At 43.4% G+C, this 17,220-nt stretch overlaps 1 protein-coding gene across 3 annotated transcripts in view; it reads right to left on the reverse strand.

Moving 5' to 3' along the window:
- The window catches only part of CPHL1 (ceruloplasmin and hephaestin like 1), a 28,500-nt gene that overhangs the window by 2,212 nt on the left and 9,068 nt on the right, over positions 1 to 17,220 (reverse strand). For 2 of the 3 annotated variants that reach the window (XM_070238294.1, XM_023621088.2), the window contains exons 8-17: positions 16,970 to 17,110; positions 16,527 to 16,738; positions 14,747 to 14,897; positions 13,961 to 14,173; positions 11,462 to 11,669; positions 10,575 to 10,714; positions 8,857 to 8,985; positions 7,508 to 7,614; positions 6,366 to 6,567; positions 3,686 to 3,825 (exon numbers count right to left, since the gene is read on the reverse strand). In XM_070238294.1, coding sequence (XP_070094395.1) covers positions 3,686 to 3,825; positions 6,366 to 6,567; positions 7,508 to 7,614; positions 8,857 to 8,985; positions 10,575 to 10,714; positions 11,462 to 11,669; positions 13,961 to 14,173; positions 14,747 to 14,897; positions 16,527 to 16,738; positions 16,970 to 17,110 — 1,643 coding nt within the window. The remainder of the gene's footprint in view (positions 1 to 3,685; positions 3,826 to 6,365; positions 6,568 to 7,507; positions 7,615 to 8,856; positions 8,986 to 10,574; positions 10,715 to 11,461; positions 11,670 to 13,960; positions 14,174 to 14,746; positions 14,898 to 16,526; positions 16,739 to 16,969; positions 17,111 to 17,220) is intronic. The other variant, XR_011427060.1, reaches the window with a different exon arrangement.

The following is a 17,220-nucleotide window of genomic DNA, read 5'->3' on the forward strand; positions in this document are numbered from 1 at the left end:
CCAATTCTAATGGACTTTGTTAGACAACAATTAGAAAGCATTCGGTGCTGTTGCACCTCTTCTCTGAGTACAACTGAGGGCTCGGAGGAGGAGCAAGTCCCAGGACATTTCAGTGATAGGCCACAGGGAAACACCTCGCTCTAAAAGGATACCGGTGTCAGCATCGGTGTCAGATGCCTTGTCAGCATGTCATACAAAAGAAGGCTCTAGATTTCAGAGAAGATTTGGCTTCCCAAATCTCAAAGATTTTAGCTGCAACATTCCTGACTAGAGATGTTGGTGATGTGAAGATGCTCACTTCTTGAGATGTAACTAATCAGGAAACCGCGTGGTTACAGGAAGGAGAGGAGCGCGTCTGCCTCCTGCAGCCATGTCTGCCTTCTTGGGACTGGGGCTGAGGACGGAGGGCCGTAATGGCTGGTTTCTCTCTGAAGCAGAGAACCTGATGTTTAGGAGACTACTTCCTCTCTAGGGTGGTTTGATCCTGAAAGGTGCAGGTCCAGGGCCTGGCCTGGATGAATTAGGAAGAGAGTAAGTGGAAGATGAATCGCTGTGCATAATAAAATGGGAGGGATCCGGAGGATGGGGGATGGTCGGAGAGTGCAGCTCAAGGTGGGGTCCAGAATCCTTTGAGGAGAGAAGAGATATCAAGAGAGACTGGAGAGGAAGGAAGCGGAGAAGGAAGTCCTGAGGCTGAGAGTAAAAACCAGGTGAGCCTGAGGTTCCCAGTGACACATGGTGGAGTGGTAATTGAAGACAGAGCTGTCTCATGTCAAATGGTCAGTGCTTTCCCTGTGTAGTTTTGATTTTTAGAAAACCCTTGTTTACCACTAAACTTTCACTTAAGTTCTGTGACTGCAACGGTCTTGGTTTTGTGGTTGTCTAGGGGAATCATAGAAAGTGGGGGCATGTTCCATTTGGGAACTGCACAGAGAAGAGAAAATACCAGCCACAGGAGGTGAGAGGCAAGGCAGACGTGGAGACGCAGGAAAAGAGAGTTGGAGGTGATGAGGAGGAATTCAGGCTCTCGAGACCCCCTGGAGATACTGGGAGGCAGAGAGGAGGAAGGCCGGGCCATTTCCCAGCAGAGGCAGCGGGGGCTCGTCACTGTTATGTGGGCAGATTAACTTTGCATCTAAGGTGATCATAATACAGGTGACATAGATACACTTCTAGGATGGCAGAAAATGTAGAGAACAACATGAAACAATTTTAACTAAGAATTGACAATGTCTGAGGCACAAGCAAATGTACAACATATACCCAGAGCCCTGGCATCGAGGGAGATCGTAGCCTGAGGGAACAGGAGGTGACTGGCTGGCTTGTCCCAGGACCAAGTTGGTAACCTGAGGACTGCTCTCCTGCCAAGAGTTCCAGGAGGTAAAGCCCAGAGGTGACGTCAGTGCTGGCATAATTAAATTCCACCGAGGGACAGCGAGACTACTTGTGATCATCGGTGACGGTTCGGGGGTTGACGGCTAGAGCTGAGAGCTGGTGGGACAGGCTCTGGGGGGTAAATAGGGCATTCGTAAGGCAGGCAGTGCTGTGAAGAGGCTTAGGGTGAGGTGCTGTGTGAGAGGCTGGTTCAGTTCCTACTTCTACTTCCTGGTTGTAGGAAGGTTCTTGATCTTGTCAATCCTTCGTTTCATTCCCCTACAAAATCGTGAGAAAATAGTGCCCATCTGATGGGGAAGTTGTGAGGGTTCAATGAGAAATTCCAGCACAGTACTCAGCATAGTATCTGGCACATAAGAAGTACTTAATAAAGGTTAGCTATCACTATCATTATGGAAAGGTTACCACGAATTCCACTTAATTTGACACCTTGTAGTATAATCATTTATTAGCTGTAGCCTCTAGGGATAATTCATTTCCTTTCATCTCCACACAACACTCGGCCTGGTTCTAGGACTATCAGAGGCACCTGCTGAACTGAACTGAACATCAAACGTACCGTAAAAAACTGTAACCAGATTTTAAGTCTCTCCCTTTTGTTCTAATTTTTCAAGTCTAATAAAAACAGTAGGAGCTTACCAACAATTCTAATATCTAGGGTGTTCCTTCAAAAATATGAGCTGTGTAGATGGAAGTATAGAAAGATCTTGATGGGCCTGGGTGAAGGGTAAAGCGGTTCCTTATGTTATTCTTTATTCTACGTGTTATTCTATATGTCCGCTTTATTATATAAATTCTCTATAATAAAAGTAGTTTTTAAGCCAAAAAGAGATATGAGTAACAAATTTGTTCATTAAAGGATAGGAAAGAAAGCAACAAAAGTTTGTGCAGATCAAATCATGCACAGTCATTTCATGTATTTCTCTGACAGGCCCTGTGCTTAAAGGAGCTTTGAACGTAATACATCTAGAATTCAGGAAAGCTCTGTGTGAAACTCGTATCAATGTGGAGATGGGCTGTATTCTGTCAAGTGGTTAGACTAAATGTTGAGATGCCAGATGCATAAAATATAATTGGTCCTCAATGGTACACTAATGTTTATACAAGGGATTAGGATGAGGAAATAAAGAAAATGCTCCGTAAGTAAATAAATGACATTAACTTGGAGACTGAAAAGGGGAAGGATAAAAACGAAACTACTTATAATAAATTAGAGAGATGGCCAGTCAAAAACGGTCATTAAAAAAAATTTGCGAAGAAGTACGACTGGTGGGGTGAGGGAAAGCAATTCAGACAGAAGATACAAAGAGCCTCAGAATGCATAAAACAGAAAAAGTGACAACAATAATAAAAATGGTACCATAAAGCCAGCTGTCACCCAATTCCACAATTTAATTCTCTAACAAATGTTAAAGGAATGACAGAATTAGAAACCCACCATCTATAACCCCCATTACAAAAATTGATTCAGGCTAGGATCATCAATGGATCTTTTTTAAAACTACAATGTGAAAAATTGTTGGAGAATAAAATATGTAAAAAAAGATCACTTCACAGATTACTTGTTAATTGCAAGAGGAAGATGATGCTTTTAAAATGGGGAGAATGGTACACGTCACCTTAATAGTTATCAGACTTAGCCTCACCAGTGTCAGCACCTGTTGACATCATGTACGTCTTGATGTGATGTGTGAGAAGGACACAATATCACCTATGCAGTGTTCTTGCCAAAAATGTTTGACAGAGATCTAATCGTGAGGAAACTATCAAACCAACACAGATCATGGAACATTCTACAACACAACTGCCTAGACTCTTCAAAAATGAAATGTTATGAAAGATTAAGAAAAAAAAACAGGTCTCTTCTGATTTTAGGAAAGATATGACAATGACAACCAAATGTTATAGAGAGAAAGCAAATGTGGTAAAATGTTTGCGAGTGTTCAAGGTGTTTTTCTGTTATGTTACTGAGGACTTGAAAATTTTCAAACGAAACTTGGGATAGAAAGGGTGAAACTAAAGATGATAATAGATGTCTTATTTTCTTATTGAGTGACATCAGATTAGAGTGAGAAATGCACTTCATGTATTCATAAGCATTTATCAAATGTCCATGGGATATGGCTAATGTATAACTATTTACTTGCACCCGATATGGTATAGATTGTCCGTACTGAACCCCAGTCATGGCTCGGTCATTTCCTTTCCAGCCTTGCTATCTTGCCATGCTGCCCCACAGCTGGTTGACAAGGTACCACAGTCACTCAACGGAGCTGCTCAGGGTACTTACCGTGTAGTCAAAGCTGTGGCCATGGAAGTGAACTGTGTGCAGGTCAAATCCACTCCCCATGCCGATCAGATACCAGTTCACTTCATCCCCAACGTGCAACGTCAGGCCCTGGTTATTTCCAAACAGTCTTCCGTTAATTGCTGTGGGGGGACACAATTTATTATGAATATAGTAATTTGTTGAATAATGTTGAATAACAAGGATCTGAAATAAACCGGGTTTTTTAAAACACCTTGTAGAAAGTATCATGGATGTTTTCAGAGGCCATGAGGATTTTAAAGCCAGCCCAAGGAAGCTGTTAGACATGACCCAGCCATCCGTTCATGGATGTGTCTGATGCTAGAGAGTTGTTCTTGCCCGAGGAAACACAGCACTGACTTCGTCTTGACACAACGGGGCTGGACTAGAATATTTTACATCTAAGGATATTTAAATTGGTGGACACTTAAATATGTCTCTGGTTTAAAGTATATTTAAAATTATCACAAGAGGCTTAGAATATTACGAGCGTGTGTTCCCATTTAACCGCCTGAAGTCAGATCTTTGTGATCTGTCACTGGTCCACCCCCTCCCCTAATCCTCTACAGGTGTGGTTTCCAAGTGGTGAATAGGAGGAAAATACTAAAATAAAAAAATATATACATATATATATATATTTACACACACACACACACTTCTTTTTACTTTCTATTTTGTGTGTATCTTTTGAAATGCATAAAATGCGTTAACACAGAGGTGCAAACGCATCATTCATAACCATTTATCTATGGACAGTGGGCTCTAACTTTCAGCTGATGCACAGATGTAAGAGAGAAAACAAGGAGACCCTGCTTGAGATCAGTACTTCTCCATCGAACTTTAATGTGTGTGTGGCCTGGGAATTTGTTAAAATGTAGATTATGATTTACTAGGTCTGAAATTCTGCATTTCCAACAAGCTCGCATGGGGTGCTGGTGCTTTTGGTCCACAGAGCATTCTTGGAGCGCAGATAGCTAGCTGACTGCCAGAGTTGTGCCTAAAATACACATCGATTCCTATGGTTCCCCAGCTCAGTGCCCGTGGTGCCTTTAGCACAGTGGTTCTCAGAAGGATTTTGTCCTCTGGGGGATATTTGGCAATGCCTGGAGACATTTTTGGTTGTCACAACATGGGGAAGGTGCTACTGGCATGTAGGGGGTAGGGGCCCAGGATGCTGCTAAACATCCTACAATGCACAAGACGGCCCCCACAAGAGTTACCTGACCCAAAATATCAATAGTGGCAGGCTTGAGAAACCCTGGTTTAGATCAAGTTTAAATTCTTAGCAATGTATTCGAGGTCTTCCACAATTCTGTTGGCTTTTTCCTTCCAGGTGCTGTGTAACTTTGCTCACATTCTTCCAGCTGCCTGGAATGTCATTCCTGTCCTTTTCTACTAGACAGACTCCTCTGCATCCTTACATACTCAGCTCAAATGTCTCCTCCTCTTCATGAAGCCTTTCTCGACCTTCCAAACAAGAATTTAAACCCAGCACTGTGCTTATATTTCTGTTACAGCATCCCCTCAAGTCAGCCTTGTATTGTAGCGATGCACCAGGCTGCCGCCCCTGCACTGGACACAGCTTGAGAGAAGATGCCCGGTCTATGGGCCTTTGTGTCTCCTTAGGGCCCAGCACGGTGCTTTGTGCCCTCTGTGAGGCTTATTAAAGGACTATGGGTAGAATGGATGTAGTCCTTAAATTAATTTTAAATTTACATGTATTTCTTGGGGGAAAAGAAACAAGTTGAAAAGGATCATGGTTGGCTGTGCCTTAGTTAAGCACCGCTTACCCATCATCTCCCTGAGCTTCCTCCAGTGAAAGGACTGGGGCCAGAAGCTTGACTGAGAGAGACTGATTCAGTGAGAGTGTCTACAAGCTTCTTACTCGAATAATTGTCTCATTATGGTAATTCGAGATAAGGGGAGGTCATAAACGGGATGTGTCTAGTCACAGTCCACCTATAAAAGAATTTGGATTGACTGGCATGGGGCTTTTAAAAGTTCTGCCTTTGGTAACAGGGTGAGGAAGAGTGGGTGGGGCCAGGTGCTGTCCAGTTTGCCCCAGCCCACCTCTCCCTGCGTTCATCTAGGTGAAACACTTAGAAAGGGGTGTGGTGCGGCCCCCCAGAAATGACAGCTGTTCTTGGTTTCGCGGGGCCCGCATGGCTCCAGGGGCATTCGAATTTGCCAGGCTGCTGTCAGTGATGTACAGCCCGCAGGCCAGGTCCAGCCCACTCACTGCCCGTTTCCCTATGGCCCACGAGCAAAGAATGGTCTTTACATTTCTAAATGGTTGAAAAGAAATCAAAGAAAGAAAACTATTTCCTGACGTGAAAATTACATGAAACACAAATCACAGTCTCCATAAATGAAGGTTCAGAGGCTCGCAGCCACCTCTGTTTGTTGACAGCCTGTCTGTGGGTGCTTTTGCCCTCCAATGGTGGAGGAGAATACGGTTTATGGCGGAGACAGCATGGCCTACAAGCCTCAATTCTTCACTATCCGGCCCTCTGTGGAGAAAGTTTGCTGCCCCTGGTCCACACGGTGTGCACCACAGCGCTACGTGCTCGCGTTCTCGAAACTGCGCAGTTTGACAAACGTGAACCTGTAACTGCTCCTTTTGTGTGAAACCACCATCGGCGAGTCGGTTAGTGGTCATTACCGTGCATGAGGTTGCTGAAGAAGAAACTGTCATCATTCCTGTCTACTTGGCTCGGGTCTAGAGCATAGGTATTGATATTTTCTTCAAAGTACCAGGATTCGTTCTCATCAAAGGTCTTGAAGTGGAGAACACGGTGCACTATGCTGGCTTTGGCGTCTCTGCGGCATACGATCAAAGGGCCAATCAGTCCGCTGTTAAGATCCTGAGGACGCAGAGCAAGGTTGTTAACTGCGCCCACAGCCAAAGGCGTCCCCCAGCAACAGAAAAAGTAGAATCTAGTTTTAGTTTTAGTGAGGTCATATCCTGTGTTTTTAATTATTAGGATTCTAAGTCTGAGAGTGAGGAACAAAATGTTTGACATGTTAAATACTCGATTGAAGAAAAATGATCTTCTCACTACTGGAGCTGAAGTCAAGAGGACGACAAACTCCTGGAAGGGTTTTAGACACATTCCTCAGTGGATTTAGCCCTATTTTTGAAATTTTAATTAAAAAAATGGAACTATGGTCTTAATTGGAATTCCTGGCAGCGGAGTCAGCTGGCAGAGACGCGGAGAGGTCTGGATCCTCCCCCGCCTCTGCCCTGCGGCAGCTTCCGCTGGGAGCCCTGGCTTGTTTATACCTCTTTTGGTTTTGAATTGAACGTCTCTGTAGATTGTTGTTCCAAGCAGAGAGTGGGCCAAAATACCTATACATTCCACGACGGAAATTTGTTGTTGTTGTTGTTGAATGCAAATCCACTGGAACTCCAGAGTCGACAGTTTTAAAAACTATATAATTATGTGTGCATTTATTTCTCATTAATTACAGAATTTTGAAACTCTATACTTTGTTTTCCGTAACCCAAATCTTATTCAACGAAAGAAAGAAGAGGATATTATTATATAATTATATATATATTTTCCAATTTACACTGACATTTTGGAAAATATCATAAATCTAAGCAATCATAATATAATAATGTATTTTGCTATTGAAAAATGCAACCCTGCGTGGGATTAAAAGCTGAGCAGTATTTAGGTTACTTAATAGAAAATTTACATAGAACCAAGATTTTTTAAAACAAAAATAAACTCCTTCTTCTTTCCATTATAATTTCTAGGATGAGATAAGATAAAACCCGCGATTTGATTTAAGGCTTACCTTAACCACATCCACAGTTGAATAGTAAAACCAAGGTATGCACTCAAAGTCCTTTGAGGTGGGACCAGTTCTTTCAGGAACCTGCCAAACGTATGTTTGGATCTCTCCTAAAATAGGCCAATATAGAGTATTTAAGTCAAATCTTTTAAATCACACTTCTTTGTGGAGAACTGGATAACAAGCAAATGCTAAAGCTATATAAATATTAGGCAGCCCGGTCCTGGTTCCACCCCCGGCTCTCTTGCTCCCAGCTCTGTGATCCTAGTCAATGTGTTTGCGCTTCCTGAGCCTCTGTTCCTCCTGCATGTTAAATGGGGTGCAGGGATTAGAGGAGATGGGACAGACGAAGCCCTGGGTGTTGCATCACCTGGGCCACAGGCCTGTCTGTTTTTAAAATCAAAAAAGAATATTTAAACCACCATCAAAGTCTACCTTCATTCCCTCTGCCCCACAAATCTTCCCTTTCTGAATTTGGCTATTTCCTTGATATCCTTAATTCCCATAACTGCTTGTCTTGGTGGGCAACCATGGTGGACATTCTGGATGCCCCTCTCAGATTCCCCTTTAAGAAGGAAGGACTCATTCTTCCACCAGAAGTCAGCCCCCTTCAGAGAGCCTCGGCTGGCGAGGCTTGCATCCACTGACTGATGCAGGGGCATAAAGGCCCAGCTCTCTCGCCCCAGCTCAGGACAGCTGAGGGCCACTCATCTTCAGAACTTCTCGTAAGAATGGCTGAGACTTTTACTGAGGCTGCTGCTCTGCTCAATCTTTCCCCCTGCCCAATTCTGCTTCTTTCTCCTTCTTTGCACAGCTGTGGAACCCAAGAGCAGTACCTGCACACAGATCTTCATTTCAGAGTCTGCTTCCTGGGCAATGATATTGAAAAGGACTCATTTTCTTCTGAGTTGAGAATGCTGAATGGCATGTTGTATAGTTGGGATGCCATAGAAATGTTAATATGTAAGGTTTATCACTTCCTCTTAGTGGCTCAACCCTCTCCCTTGTCCCCTCCCTCATACAGTGTCTTATACTCAACTCCTACTTTAGCACTTGAGTTGGAGAGATTGAACGTAGCATCAGAATGACTGGCAGCTGGACAGGAGGAAAGGCGGGAGGGAGGGTGGCCCCGGAGAAGAAACCGTATACACTGAGGAGTTTTGCCCATGATGCCCCATCCTGGAAGCAAACTCCGACTCGCAAAAGGACCTCCTCTCCCAGACTCCTTCTTCAGGCCCTTTTTACTAGTCCACTGGTCTCTCATCTAGACCTAACCTGTGTTCAGGAAAGAACATTAGCCCCACGGTCCTGCATGAAAGCTCTGGGACTTTTCTTTCTCCCAAAGCAGTTACCTGGCTGTGTTGGAGCAACGGTGGAAGAGTTGGTTTTCACTCCATGAGCATGAATAGAATATGGTCTTGAGGCGTTATTTTTAAAGATAATTTGGAGTTTTTGACCAGGGTTGAGAAATATTAAAGGACCTAGGGAATATAAAAAGGATAATTGTTTTTTATTTTGAATGATGAGTCACCTGTCCTCGTAAGTATTTATACAGTGACTTATTCTTGTCCTTTTCCTAACATGCAGCCAAATGAAACACAAACACATTTAACAAGGGGATCATTGCTGATTTACAAAACATGGTTTTTGCCTGGAAAATTTAAGCCGTCTAGAATTTCTATAAGCTCCCGCTCTAGAAAATGTACACTGATGAGCATTCGTGAACGCCTATGAAAGCACGCAACTCAGAAACACTTATTTCCCCTCTGACCAACCTCATCATTTGAGCCTTCTGCTCTTCCTCCTTCACCCTGGAAGAGGACGGGGAGAGGCTGCTACACTTTTTATGGGCCCAGGGTGCTTTTCTCTCTCGTGGACTAAAGATTCCTTCATTTTACTCTTTTTTCCCCCCATCCCAGGCCGAGAACTAGAGGGATAAAATTTGTTATAAATCTTCTTTCTATTTGGAAGATTGAATTGGTGGCTATAAAAATTCTGAAACAGAGATGGTTTTGAGATGAACTAAGCAGTAAGAACTCTCCTCACACTCGTGCTTTGGTACCACCATCAGAGCCGTGAAGGGGCCCGCTGGACACTAGACACCAGCTAAAGACAGCGCCTCTGCGCCCTATGGCAAGCCTGCCTTCCCAAACACTGCGCTCGCTTTTCCTTTTCCATAAAGTGTTTTCCTTTTTTGTATAAGTAATAATGAAATCTAGAGGGTCATATTGTGTTTTTTATTTTGGTGCATTTGACCAGAATCCTACAGAAAACAAACATCTTGCTGTTAATTACATATAGGGGCCCACGCAATAGCAGTGGGATCTAGATAGCACAGACCCCTCCTGGGGTCACAAAGGGACAAGCTCAAGAGGCCACTGAGGAGCCAAGAAGAATAAAAGTTCTTCCTCCTCAGCATGTAAATCCATGTCCTCAGAGTCCCACTCCAGAGAACGGCCTCCGATAGACACACAGATCATCAGGACCCGAACAGGATGTAAGCTTATGGAAATGCCAGGTGACTTTTGGAAATACTGTGCGACATACAGAAATGCCATATGACATAGGAAAACATCATGTGACCTATGGACCTGCCATGTGACTCCTGGAAATTCCTTGTGACTTATGGCAATGTTACATGTGAGTGCTTGGGGGTGAAGAAACGGCTGTAATTTCCCTCACTCTTGCACAGAAGATGAAACTAAATCTTAGACAAAGAAGTCCCCCTCTTCATTATAGTAGTGCTCCTGGGCTTTGTTTTAATTTCAGTGTAATTATCTCGGAATGCTACTTCTAAGGTCCCTCTGGAATTCTTGGATTCTGCGCAGAAGAAGCCAGGTCATCTAAAACTGACCAGATTAATTTTCTGTGGTCTCTTTATTTTCCATGAAACAATACTTGAATCATTTTCTTTTCCCAGTAAAAGTGCCTATCAGCAGACAAATTAGAGTTAGAATTACAGGCACTTTCCCCGTCCAGGTGGAGGTTGACAAAATCCTCAATGTGTGCGACAATCTCTAGAGGCTGAGGACAAGAAAAACCCCAAAACCAATCTACAGTATATCAATACCTAGCATATCCAGATGTTTTTCATCTTCATTTCTTTTTGTTTGATTTGTGAATGTGATGTCATCATATTGACGGTATACGACTTTCTTGTATTTGGACCCGAGAAACATCCCAATTCTATCCAAATATATGTTTGTTTTGCTTTAAGAAAACAAAAACAAAACCCACAAATTAGTTAACTGAACCATTAAATTAGACAAATTCCCATATGGAAGAAATTCTTCTTGAAAGAATGCAATTTATTACTGTCTAGAGGCTATTTTACTTTGGAAAGTAATTCTTTTTCAAAAAATACATTAATTCTGGTAAGATTGTTGGATATTCATTCTGTACTTTAAAACTTGTTTTCAGGATAAAATTTTAGTTTTGATAAATGAATAAATAGTAAGAAAATCAGAGAAAGAAATAAAATTTTACAAAAGGAGAAAAATCAGAGTCTTCAATTTGAGGGTCCCAGAAGAATAGAGAGAGACAGAAATAAGCGAAGACAGAAGGAAAATCTGACTGATTCCACATATTAACTGCAGCTGAAGTGATGTTCATTGTGCCGCAAAGTGGTGAGACTGGATGCTAACACATACGGGAAGACAGGAGGCAAGAGGAGAAGAGATGCACAGGAAGAATAGCACAGCAGAAGTCAGTGACCCAGATATTTAGGCAGATTTGAAGTCATTCATAATTGAAGATATCGCATACACACATTTTGAAGTTATTTGTAATTGAATGTATCCTAAACACACACACGCATAGTGCACACACATATCATTCCACACACAAATAAACACGTGCGCGCATGCGCACACACACCCACACACAAGAGGCGGAGAGGAAGGGTGGAGGACTACAGAACAAACTCTTCCCTATTAGAGATTGAAGTACTCGCCGTACTTCTCTCCTTGTAAACGATGCAGTTCCTTCTCCCACTTCCTGCTCGGAGAATAATCCCACACAATTTCCTCGGCCGCAATGTAAATAGTCTTCTCTTCCTGGTACTGTGTTTGATCAGGGCTGGGCTCCAAACACTCCCTCACTCGGTATTTATCCTTCATGCCTCCTGTATAGTGCTCTGCTGTCATACAAACCACATCAAAAATCCCTAGGGGTGAATAAGAAAACAATGCTTAATGCTTTGCATTCAGATTTATTTGTGTGTGACGTCATCTATAAGATATAAACCCCCCAAAGAAATATAGGAAGATAGTTCATTCCTTCTTTCATTAATTTGACAAATGTTTATTGGGTATCTTCTTTATGCTGGGTATATTTCTAGGCACTTGGGAAACATCAGCAAACAAAACAATTAAAAACCCTTCTCCTTAGAGTTTCTGTTGCAAGGTGTTGTAGAGACAGACAGTAACCAGAGTGAGTAACTTTTCTGTGTTTTGGAAGGTGATAAGTGCTATGGATTTAAGAAAAAAGTAGAAGAGTGTGAGGGGGATTGAGAATTCTGGGTGTGCCGGGGGCTCAAGGGAGCAATGAGCACTAGCTCATAGGATGATCAGGGTAGGCCTCGGTGGGAGAGTGACATTTGGCAGGAGACTCACGAGAGGTGAGGTGGATCTCGGAGAAGAGCCAGGCAGAGGAAACAGGTGGCAAGACCCGCCCGCCGGGGCCTGCGTGATGTGTCTGGAGGCGATCTAAGATGCCTGCATGTCTGGAGTAGGGTGGCTGAGAGGACTGGCGGACAAGCGTAAGGGTGGAGGGCTGGGTCATGGGGTTCTCGTGGGCGACTGAAAGTCTGCGCCTTTCACCCGGTGAAACGGGGAGCCACTGTGGGATGCGAGTCGAGGAGGATGATAAGGACACTCCGGCAGCTGGGGTAAGAAGAGGCTGGAATGGCAAGGGTGGAAGGAGGGACACTGTTAGGAGCCTATGCAATAATCGATGAACATGATGGTGGCCGGGATCAGGAGGTAGCAGCGGAGGAAGTGCAAGGAGTTGAAGGGAATCAGACCAATATGTCAAAACTCCAAAGCAACGACCACAACAAAAACTCCAGCACGGTTCAGACCAGTGAATTCCACCGGAATTCCAGTCATCTTTCTTTTATTTTGGTAACTTTGTGCTCATCACGTTCTGACACTGCCTCTTAATGTTACCCTTCATCAGCACTAACACTCCTTCAACTCTGTACATGTTTCTGTTGTTGCTGTTACTTTCTGGGAGGATTGAAGAAGACTAACAAGGAAGCCAACTTTCAGATTCAGAGGGTTTGGGAAAGAGAGTTTGTTTAAAATGAAATGACTCCTGTGTAGCCCAGCGCTTGCCACGGAGAGGCGTCTCCCCACATTCCCAGCAAGTGATACTGGTTAGGAAAGAGAATGAGGAGCAGGAAATTTCTCTTTAAGCCCAGGAAAACATCCGCAGGGGAAAGGGGAGGAAGAAGTGGGGTGGGGGCTGGGACTGACTTGTCACTGAGCAAGTACGCAGAGCAGAGAAAGAGGGTGCAGAAAGAGCTCTTTCTTTTTTTCCTCCAATTGCTCTCAGTCTCAGGTTTTGTTTGTCTGAAAGTGAAATAAATGTTGAAATGTAGGAAATGTAGTCGGATGAGTCTGTGGTAAAGAGCTAAGGTACCAACCCATGGTATTTATAGAGTAGCTGGTTGACTGCATGTGACTGTGTAGCCAGGCTTCGATTGGTGCCAGGAGCTTTTGACCAAGATGAATGGATTTTTTAATAATAATAATTATTATTATTATTATTATTTTTGGTGAAAGTGGATCTGCAGGATAAAAGAAGGAGCTAACATTTTATTGGAAGTCTAACATGCTCCATCTATCTCATCTGATTGTTGTCTATTCCTTTTTGTGGATTACAAATCATTACAATCTATTTTACAAATGAAGCAATTAGCTTCAGGGGGGTGCTTGGCTCCTATGATCCCCCTAACAATTCTCTGATGTAAAGTGCGTTTTCAAAAAAATGTTGCCAGCAACAATCAGCCTCCTTGAAGTCAAAACATTTTCCTAGAGAGCAAAGCCGGCAAGGAGCGGAGTAGAGAGAGGCAGGCAGAGGGAGTAGGCAGGGTAAGGTGGAAGCCGGAGGAAGGTCTGGAACAAACAGACAGGAGAGTAAGAAATGCAGCAGATAACAGGATGAAAAGAAGCCACAAAGCTGCAAAGCCTCTTCATCGCTTTTGAGGAGCGTGGGTTGGTTCAGAGCCTGGAGACCAGGAGGAGAAACCCGGGGGAGTCAAGGGGATTTTTCTGTACAGGAAAATGATATACTAATGCTCCTATAAACTGAATGAAGCAGGACAAAGGTTTTCCAAGCACTGTTTGCATAAGTTCCATTTTTTTCCATACAAATAGAATATTCAGTGCATATAAAGACGCTGCCTTTTCATACCTTGGACATGCTTTAGGCTGAAGAAGATCCACTACTGACCTGTGGAATCAGGTGTCATAAGAAGCGTCTGGGAGGTGTGGGGAAACACAGCTAGCGTGTCCTCCCTTGCTCCTAAGGAAGTGAAGGTATTTCCTGAGAAATAGATCCCATGTAGGTCACTCACTGATCCCACGCTGAGGACGTGCCATGAAACGTTGTCTCCTAAGCACATGTCCAGTCCGGGCAGATTTCCATACATGTATCCATTTAGGGCTGCACATTTGTAACAAAGAAATGAGAATTTACTTTACTGGTACCTGACATCTTTTGAAACTCAGAGAAGGCCTATTCATAAGCAGTTCATTCAGGTAAGAATCTCGAGACTCTCCGAGACAACATTTCCTTTTGGATTTCAGGGAACTTGTCTGCTGTCATTAAGCTAATGAACGGAACTACTAAGACTAGAGTTCGAGTCTCCAGATTCTAGACCAATCCTTTTCCCACAACCAACCAACTAACCAACCAACTCGACAAACACCCCTCCCACCCACTCCACTCATTTGCCAATAGAGAAATTCATGACTTTTCGGTCTCACATTTAGCAATAGCTAAAACACTGCATGCACCAAAAAGGCATTGATAAATATTTGGTAAATTGAATTTAACATAAGCAGCTTAGTAGACAATATTTTTACTGGGAAGTCATATTTAAAGGAAACATAAAACGTATTAGCCCACCACAGGGGGAAAGTGTAAGTCTTTCTTAAGCAATCTGTAATTCTTTAGGCAAAATGAAATTAAGCAATTGTTCAATGCATTTATCTTGTAACTGAAATGTTCCCTTACTGTACATCATGTTAGAGTTTTGGAAGCCTGGATCCTCTTTATCCACATTTTCAGGCTCTGTGGTAAATGCTCTGATATTCTTATCCAAGAGGAAACTTTCATTTTCATCAAATATTGTGGCCAACAGGTAAAACTCTTTGTCTATTCCTTTCTGCGGATGAGAATGGACAAAGGAACAGACATGAAGGACAGCGGTCTATTTTCAAAGTCTAGTCAAATGGCTGATCTGCACACAGGATTTCCCTTAGAAGGGGATTTGTATACTCCTGAAAAATCTGATCAATTGATTTCCCCTCTTATGGACATTTTATATAAAGGCGTGAATCCTAGTGAACTAAAAAGTTGGGAGAAATCTCTATGGCTGTTTTTATACAAAGCTATCACCCAGGGACCCCCACATCTGAACTCCATAAAACTAAACTGTATAATCACAGATGTTTACAGTGGCCTTTCATAGGATGCTTTTTGGAAAGTGAGTCAAATAAAATGTTTTCAACTCTAGAAAGCCTACATTTTTAGGGTTTATGAAGAAATTAAATGTGTATACATACTTACATTTTTGGATAAAATGTAAAAATTATATATACTATAAGACTTATGAGACTATTTCATATGAGTTTCATTATATGGATGAATATAAATATATAGTCACAATTTTAAATAAAATATACATTCGATTACATATATACTTATATTTGGGGATTTATAAGGCTTTCTTACATATGAATTATAAATGCAGAAAAGAACTTGGGTATGAATTCACTTGTGAATGAAGAACAAGGGAAATTCATGCATTAGGCATTTCTTGAGCACCTATTATATGCTAGAGAACGGCCGTGGTTGTTACAAAACACTAGTAATTAATATGCTTTCGAGGAACTTTTAGTCTGGTGGGAGAGACCAGCCAGTGAAAGTAATTGCATGATTGAGCGCTCTAAAAGAAATCTCCACAAGGAATCATGGTGACCCGTGGGAACACCAACTAACGTTGCAGAATATTGTCTGAAGGGAAAGAAGGGACCCTCCATCTGAATTTTAAAAATGTCTCCCGTTTTATCCGGTAAAACGGTGAGGAAGGCCATTCTAGAGAGAAGGGCAAGGTCAAAGAGAGGTGAATGAGCCTTCTTCACTCAGGGACTAACAAGCTAGTCCTGCAGTAAAGCCAGAATGGCGTGTGCAAGGTCAGGGGTGGGGGTGAGGTGCAAGGTGGGGGGTTGGGCGGTGAATCAGGAGGGTCTGATGCGGTGGCTCCTGAGCCAAGAAATCGTAGGGTGATTTAAAGTGTGGAGAGTGCTATAATCAGATTCGAAAGGGAGGGATGTGGCGCTATACTGAAGGGTGAGAGTGGGGACAGGAGTTAGCGGGTTAAAGGAATTCAGAAGGAGATGATGGTGCCTAACATAAGGCAGTGGTATTGGAGATTTAGTGACTAATGTTGGAGATGAGAAAGAAGGGGTTGCTGATAGAAGTCCCAGGCTTGGTGATGTCATTAACTAAGAGACAGAGTAAAGGAAGAAATGCTGGCTTAGAAGAGGGAGAGATGGGTGGTCGCCGTCCAGAGGGAGATGGAGGTTGAAAGTCAAGTGGAATGAGAGATGACTGTGGAACATTCCAGGATGGGTGTACATTGGGCAGAGGAAGACACAGGTCTGAGGTTGAGGAAAGAATGGAGTCACACAGAAGAAGCTGAAGCTGCTGCCTGGCACGTTGCCTCCCCCTGCAGTCCGGTCTCAGGCAACCTCTCACCACGGCAGCCCTGCGTGTGGGTCCCATGACTCGCCTGTTTGCCCTCGTCTCCAAGACTTCCATTTCTGCACACGAGGAGAGGCCCCACAAGGCCACTGTGGGTGTCTCTTGTCCCATTTACTGAGGAGTAGTATAACCAGGTCAGGCAGTTGGGATCCGTGGAGGTAGGACCCACATCTCTTGGAACTTCCCAGGTGTAGACAAAGGTTGTACCAGGATTTACATGTGAGGAGGGTGGAGGGGCACCTAGTAAGAAATAAACATTTGTAAACTAGGACCCAGGACCAAAAGTACTCTCGTCTGGGCTGTGAGATCTCTGGGAGCACCCTGGGTGACAGTTGAGAGGGGCTGAAGGACTCACTGCCACAGTAAGTACACAGAGCCGTTACGACGTGGAAGGTGGGCTGCACAATAATTTTTCTTGCCGATGCTACGTTGCAGCGTGGCTGTCTCGGGCCCCCCTGGAGCCCCACTTACCCCCTCCAGGTGTTCTGTAGAATGAGCCCTCGTTGCTCTTGTTGTAACGCAGGCCGTGAGGATGAATGCTGAGCGGCAGGGAAGCGTTGTTATAGAAAGTGACCTCGATGATCTGTCCCACCTCTGCCTTAATGACAGGCCCTGAAACCAACAGAGTTAGCAGTCCTTGGTTTCCATAAACGTGGTTACCAGGTTGTTTTACTTGGGTAAGGTTCTTCTAGGAACAAATGAGAGGGATGATGCTCTGAAAC

Source organism: Equus caballus, chromosome 16 (genome assembly GCF_041296265.1).
Source record: "Equus caballus isolate H_3958 breed thoroughbred chromosome 16, TB-T2T, whole genome shotgun sequence".
Taxonomy (NCBI): Eukaryota; Metazoa; Chordata; class Mammalia; order Perissodactyla; family Equidae; genus Equus; species Equus caballus.